We start from the raw sequence: 7,500 nt of genomic DNA on the forward strand, positions 1-7,500 counted from the left end.
TGGGAGAGGTAGAGAGAGAGGGAGAGGTAGAGAGAGAGGTAGAGAGAGAGGTAGAGAGAGAGGTAGAGAGAGAGAGAGGGAGAGAGAGAGGGAGAGAGAGAGGGAGAGGTGGAGGAGAAGGAAGAGGGGAATGGGGGAAAGATGTTTGTCATTTTCCACTTTGCCAAATGAGGTGAAAGGAAAACTTCCTATGACTGGAGTGAGGGAGGGTATAAACCACTGTTAAACAGATGAGGATTATAGTAAATGTGGCAGTGTATTATATAATGTGGTAGTGTACTATATAATGTGATAGTGTATTATATAATGTGGTAGTGTATTATATAATGTGGTAGTGTATTATATAATGTGATAGTGTATTATATAATGTGATAGTGTATTATATAATGTGGTAGTGTATTATATAATGTGATAGTGTATTATATAATGTGATAGTTTATTATATAATGTGGTAGTGTATTATATAATGTGATAGTGTATTATATAATGTGATAGTGTATTATATAATGTGGTAGTGTATTATATAATGTGGTAGTGTATTATGTAATGTGGTAGTGTATTATATAATGTGGTAGTGTATTATATAATACGGCGTGTAGGACAATGCTAGTGGTGTCATTGTAAAGACAGTGTGGTCTTCTCCCTGTCTGTCGGTCTCTCTCTAGGTGGGGAGGTTCTTTGGAGAAGTTGACGGCTCAGTGATGGCACGCCTTATCAAGATGGGCATGTTCAAAAGGTAAGACAATAGACTTCTACTGTTATATATCTCATGATAATACCTTTAACTGTTATATATCTCATGATAATACCTTTAACTGTTCTATATCTCATGATAATGCCTTTAACTGTTATATATCTCATGATAATACCTTTAACTGTTCTATATCTCATGATAATGCCTTTAACTGTCAATATCTCATGATAACACCTTTAACTGTTCTATATCTCATGATAATACCTTTTATTGTTCTATATCTCATGATAATACCTTTAACTGTTCTATATCTCTCTCATGATACCTTTAACTGTTCTATATATACATACAATACCTTTAACTGTTCAATATCTCATGATAATGCCTTTAACTGTTCTATATCTCTCTCATGATAATACCTTTAACTGTTCAATATCTCATGATAATGCCTTTAACTGTTCTATATCTCTCTCATGATAATACCTTTAACTGTTCTATATCTCATGATAATACCTTTCACTGTTCTATATCTCTCTCATGATAATACCTTTAACTGTTCAATATCTCATGATAATGCCTTTAACTGTTCTATATCTCTCTCATGATAATACCTTTAACTGTTCTATATATCATGATAATACCTTTAACTGTTCAATATCTCATGATAATACCTTTAACTGTTCTATATCTCATGATAATACCTTTTACTGTTCTATATCTCATGATAATACCTTTAACTGTTCTATATCTCTCTCATGATAATACCTTTAACTGTTCTATATATCATGATAATGCCTTTAACTGTTCTATATCTCATGATAATACCTTTAACTGTTCTATATCTCATGATAATACCTTTAACTGTTCTATATATCATGATAATGCCTTTAACTGTTCTATATCTCATGATACTACCTTTAACTGTTCTATATATCATGATAATACCTTTTACTGTTCTATATCTCATGATAATACCTTTAACTGTTCTATATCTCTCTCATGATAATACCTTTAACTGTTCTATATATCATGATAATGCCTTTAACTGTTCTATATATCATGATAATGCCTTTAACTGTTCTATATCTCATGATAATACCTTTAACTGTTCTATATATCATGATAATGCCTTTAACTGTTCTATATCTCATGATAATACCTTTAACTGTTCTATATCTCTCTCATGATAATACCTTTAACTGTTCTATATCTCATGATAATACCTTTAACTGTTCTATATCTCTCTCATGATAATACCTTTAACTGTTCTATGTCTCATGATAATACCTTTAACTGTTCTATATCTCATGATAATACCTTTAACTGTTCTATATCTCATGATAATACCTTTAACTGTTCTATGTCTCATGATAATACCTTTAACTGTTCTATATCTCATGATAATACCTTTAACTGTTCTATATATCATGATAATACCTTTAACTGTTCTATATCTCTTTCATTATAATACCTTTAACTGTTCTATATCTCTCTCATGATAATACCTTTAACTGTTCTATGTCTCATGATAATACCTTTAACTGTTCTATATCTCATGATAATACCTTTAACTGTTCTATATCTCTCTCATGATAATACCTTTAACTGTTCTATATCTCATGATAATACCTTTAACTGTTCTATGTCTCATGATAATACCTTTAACTGTTCTATATCTCATGATAATACCTTTAACTGTTCTATATCTCATGATAATACCTTTAACTGTTCTATATCTCGTGATAATACCTTTAACTGTTCTATATCTCGTGATAATACCTTTAACTGTTCTATATCTCTCTCATGATAATACCTTTAACTGTTCTATATATCATGATAATACCTTTAACTGTTATATATCTCTCTCATGATAATACCTTTAACTGTTCTACATCTCATGATAATACCTTTTACTGTTCTATATATCATGATAATACCTTTAACTGTTCTATATATCATGATAATACCTTTAACTGTTCTATATCTCATGATAATACCTTTTACTCTGTCATTTTAGGTCTCAAACTGCTTTACGTTGTAAAACCCTTGTCATGTTGCGTGTGGTTATTAGTGTAACATACCATACTGTGTGTCATCACAGGGTTCGCCCTTTGATTTGATTGGCTGGGTTGGGTTTCTCTTACATCACTGTACACCCTATTCCCTTTATAGTGCACTACTTTTGACCAGGGCCCATAGGCAGTAGGGTGACATTGGGGACATCCCCGTCTCTTTCATCATCTAGCTGCGTTGAGGACCTTTCAGCTGTGTCTCTGATGTAGAAACACTCCTGAGTGAAGTGATGCTATCTATAACAGTTCAAAGAAATGTGACTGCTTGATTTTAGAGGATATTATTACGCAACCTGTTTCTGTGTGTGTGTGTGTGTGTGTGTGTGTGTGTGTGTGTGTGTGTGTGTGTGTGTGTGTGTGTGTGTGTGTGTGTGTGTGTGTGTGTGTGTGTCTTCAGGGTATCTCTGTACGACTATCAGGCCATGTGTAAGATGGGAGGACATTCTGCCAGCAGCGCCAGACCCCTTCTTAGTGTGAGTAAACATGTAAACAAACTGTGTGTGTGTGTGTTTGTCTGAATACTGTGTGTGTGTGTGTTTGTCTGAAAACTGTATGTGTGTGTGTGTTTGTCTGAATACTGTATGTGTGTGTGTGTTTGTCTGAATACTGTGTGTGTGTGTGTGTGTGTGTGTGTGTGTGTGTGTGTGTGTGTGTGTGTGTGTGTGTGTGTGTGTGTGTGTGTGTGTGTGTGTGTCTGAATACTGTACGTGTGTGTGTTTGTCTGAATACTGTATGTGTGTGTGTGTGTCTGAATACTGTATGTGTGTGTGTTTGTCTGAATACTGTATGTGTGTGTGTTTGTCTGAATACTGTATGTGTGTGTGTGTGTTTGTCTGAATAGTGTGTGTGTGTGTGTGTGTGTGTGTGTGTGTGTGTGTGTGTGTGTGTGTGTGTGTGTGTGTGTGTGTGTGTGTGTGTGTGTGTGTGTGTGTGTGTGTGTGTGTGTGTATGAATACTGTACGTGTGTGTGTTTGTCTGAATACTGTATGTGTGTGTGTGTGTCTGAATACTGTATGTGTGTGTGTTTGTCTGAATACTGTATGTGTGTGTGTGTGTGTGTGTGTGTTTGTCTGAATACTATGTGTGTGTGTGTTTGTCTGAATAGTGTGTGTGTGTGTGTGTGTGTGTGTGTGTGTGTGTGTGTGTGTGTGTGTGTGTGTGTGTGTGTGTGTGTGTGTCTGAATACTGTATGTGTGTGTGTTTGTCTGAATACTGTGTGTGTGTGTGTGTGTGTGTGTGTGTTTTTTTTAGGGTATCTGTACTTTACTACATTCCTAATGAAAATAAAGTATTAGTTATACTAGTACTAGTACTAGTTATATTTTGAATGCTTAGCAGGACAGGAAAATGCCAAATTCAAGAGAACAGCCCTGGTCATCCCTACTGCCTCTGATCTGCCAACTCACTAAACACAAACTCTTCCCTTGTAAATGTTGGACTGTGCCAATGGCTCTCCGTTAAAAAAGACGTCTGCTATTGTCTGCTTTGCTTAATATAATACATTTGAAATTATTTAGACTTTTACTTTTGATACTTAAGTATGTATTTTTAGCTATTAGATTTCCACCACTGATTACTGCTCTGGTAGGAGGTGCTGTGGGTGTGAATTGATGTGTCAGTGATTAGAAAAGAGAGGTTATTCACAGCAGACATCTCATCCCTCAGCACTGAATCCACTTTCTCTCTCTTGTTTCTCTGAGAGTCATTCTGTGTTGTGTATCTTTCTTTTTCGCATACTGTGTGGCTGCATGCTCATTGGAAGTCTAGACTGGGTCACTGTGAAGCACTTTGTGACAAATGTTTCTCTCCCTCTCCCTCTCCCTCTCTCTCTCTCTCTCTCTCTCTCTCTCTCTCTCTGTCTCTCTCTCTCCTCTCTCTCCCTCTCTCCCTCCTTCTCTCTCTCTCTCTCTCTCTGTGTCTCTCTCTCTCTTTCTCTCTCTCTCTCTCTCTCTCTCTCTCTCTCTCTTTCTCTCTCTCTCTCCTCTCTACAGCCCTTCTATGGTCTGGCGGCTGCTCTAAAGTGGTTCCTCACCAACTTCCTACTGTAAGTGTGTCAGAGAGATCAGAGGTCGTTGGCTGCTGGTAGCTAGTTAATTCTCAAGAGCCATTACAATTTACTCTCCTTCACTCCCTCTCTCCTTCACTCCCTCTCTCCTTCACTCCCTCTCTCCTTCACTCCCTCTCTCCTTCTCTCCTTCACTCTCTCTCTCCTTCACTCCCTCTCTCCTTCACTCCCTCTCTCCTTCACTCCCTCTCTCCTTCACTCCTTCTCTCCTTCACTCCTTCTCTCCTTCACTCCATCACTCCTTCTCTTCCTCTCACCATCACCCCTTCTCTCCCTCTCTCCCTCTATCGCATCACTCCTTCTCTCTCTCTCTCCTTCAATCCTTCTCTCCCTCTCTCATTCTCTCCATCACTCCCGCTATCCCTCGTTCCATCACTCCTTCTCCCTCTCTCCACTCCTTCTCTCCCTCTCTCTCGCGTTCTCTTTCACTCATCTTCTTTCTTTCTCCTTTCCTCTCTGTAGGTTTTTACTGGAGTTCAACATCTGTGGTCTCTGGCACTCTGACCGCTTTGCTGAAGGTAACACAGTCCAGTAAAGACCATTCATTCCTATTCATCTCATTCAGCTTCCGTGTGTTGTGTTGCACTGTTTGGCTTCAATGTCCCAATCTGTGTCTCTCATGTTGTCTCCTGTCCTGACCACACCCACCCATGTCTCTATCACCATCATCATCATCCTCATCATCACCTGTCAATCATTCTCACCACCTCATTCCTTCCACCCAGCCAAGCCTGGCTTCAAAGGTACAGATGAAACCTATTGTGTGTGTGTGTGTGTGTGTGTGTGTGTGTGTGTGTGTGTGTGTGTGTGTGTGTGTGTGTGTGTGTGTGTGTGTGTGTGTGTGTGTGTGTTTTGTGTGGCAACAGACGGTCAGAGGATGTACTGTATCTATCTCATCTATATAATCTATTTAAAGTTGATCAGGGTCAGATAAGTTCACAGTAATGACAGCTAGTAAATAATTCAATAGTCTGACATCTTGAAAGTGTATCCTTGTCCACAATCATTAAGATGTCGATCTACATGAGTTGATATGCTGTTATGACAGCTGTAATATACACAGACTCTATCTGTTATGAACCCTGTTTCAGTCCCATGCAGTGACGACTGCCTGGTATCTCTACATGGAAAAACACTGTGGTCTGGTCCAAAACAGGGCCCAGTCCTTTCCCTTAGCTCCTAGTCCTTTCTCTTAGCTCCAAGTCCTTTCTCTTAGCTCCTAGTCCTTTCTCTTAGCTCCTAGTCCTTTCTCTTAGCTCCTAGTCCTTTCCCTTAGCTCCTAGTCCTTTCTCTTAGCTCCTAGTCCCTTCCCTTAGCTCCTAGTCCTTTCTCTTAGCTCCTAGTCCTTTCCCTTAGCTCCTAGTCCTTTCTCTTAGCTCCTAGTCCTTAGCTCCTACTCCTTTCCCTTAGCTCCTAGTCCTTTCTCTTAGCTCCTAGTCCTTTCTCTTAGCTCCTAGTCCTTTCCCTTAGCTCCTACTCCTTTCCCTTAGCTCCTAGTCCTTTCTCTTAGCTCCTAGTCCTTTCTCTTAGCTCCTAGTCCTTTCCCTTAGCTCATACTCCTTTGCCTTAGCTCATACTCCTTTCCCTTAGCTCCTACTCCTTTCCCTTAGCTCCTAGTCCTTTCCCTTAGCTCCTAGTCCTTTCCCTTAGCTCCTAGTCCTTTCTCTTAGCTCCTAGTCCTTTCTCTTAGCTCCTAGTCCTTTCCCTTAGCTCCTAGTCCTTTCCCTTAGCTCCTAGTCCTTTCTCTTAGCTCCTAGTCCCTTCCCTTAGCTCCTAGTCCTTTCTCTTAGCTCCTAGTCCTTTCCCTTAGCTCCTAGTCCTTTCTCTTAGCTCCTAGTCCTTTCTCTTAGCTCCTAGTCCTTTCCCTTAGCTCATACTCCTTTCCCTTAGCTCCTACTCCTTTCCCTTAGCTCCTAGTCCTTTCCCTTAGCTCCTAGTCCTTTCCCTTAGCTCCTAGTCCTTTCTCTTAGCTCCTAGTCCTTTCTCTTAGCTCCTACTCCTTTCCCTTAGCTCCTAGTCCTTTCTCTTAGCTCCTAGTCCTTTCTCTTAGCTCCTAGTCCTTTCTCTTAGCTCCTACTCCTTTCTCTTAGCTCCTAGTCCTTTCTCTTAGCTCCTAGTCCTTTCCCTTATCTCCTAGTCCTTTCCCTTAGCTCCTAGTCCTTTCTCTTAGCTCCTAGTCCTTTCTCTTAGCTCCTACTCCTTTCCCTTAGCTCCTAGTCCTTTCTCTTAGCTCCTAGTCCTTTCTCTTAGCTCCTAGTCCTTTCCCTTATCTCCTAGTCCTTTCCCTTAGCTCCTAGTCCTTTATCTTAGCTCCTAGTCCTTTCTCTTAGCTCCTAGTCCTTTCCCTTATCTCCTAGTCCTTTCCCTTAGCTCCTAGTCCTTTCTCTTAGCTCCTAGTCCCTTGCCTTAGCTCCTAGTCCTTTCTCTTAGCTCCTAGTCCTTTCCCTTAGCTCCTAGTCCTTTCCCTTATCTCCTAGTCCTTTCTCTTAGCTCCTAGTCCTTTCTCTTAGCTCCTAGTCCTTTCTCTTAGGTCCTACTCCTTTCCATTAGCTCCTAGTCCTTTCCCTTAGCTCCTAGTCCTTTCCCTTAGCTCCTAGTCCTTTCTCTTATCTCCTAGTCCTTTCCCTTAGCTCCTAGTCCTTTCCTTTAGCTCCTAGTCCTTTCCCTTA

The 7,500-nt window shown here is 39.8% G+C and overlaps 1 protein-coding gene across 1 annotated transcript in view; it reads left to right on the forward strand.

The window, feature by feature from the left end:
- Window positions 1-5,366, forward strand: part of LOC135515263 (voltage-dependent calcium channel subunit alpha-2/delta-3-like) — a 21,805-nt gene extending 16,439 nt beyond the window's left edge. The window contains exons 5-8 of the mRNA XM_064938960.1: window positions 666-736; window positions 3,164-3,239; window positions 4,758-4,810; window positions 5,294-5,366. Of these exons, the coding sequence (XP_064795032.1) occupies window positions 666-736; window positions 3,164-3,239; window positions 4,758-4,810; window positions 5,294-5,366 (273 nt within the window). The remainder of the gene's footprint in view (window positions 1-665; window positions 737-3,163; window positions 3,240-4,757; window positions 4,811-5,293) is intronic.
- Window positions 5,367-7,500: the final 2,134 nt, after the last annotated feature.

The sequence above is a fragment of the Oncorhynchus masou genome, chromosome 27 (genome assembly GCF_036934945.1).
Source record: "Oncorhynchus masou masou isolate Uvic2021 chromosome 27, UVic_Omas_1.1, whole genome shotgun sequence".
Lineage (NCBI taxonomy): Eukaryota > Metazoa > Chordata > Actinopteri > Salmoniformes > Salmonidae > Oncorhynchus > Oncorhynchus masou.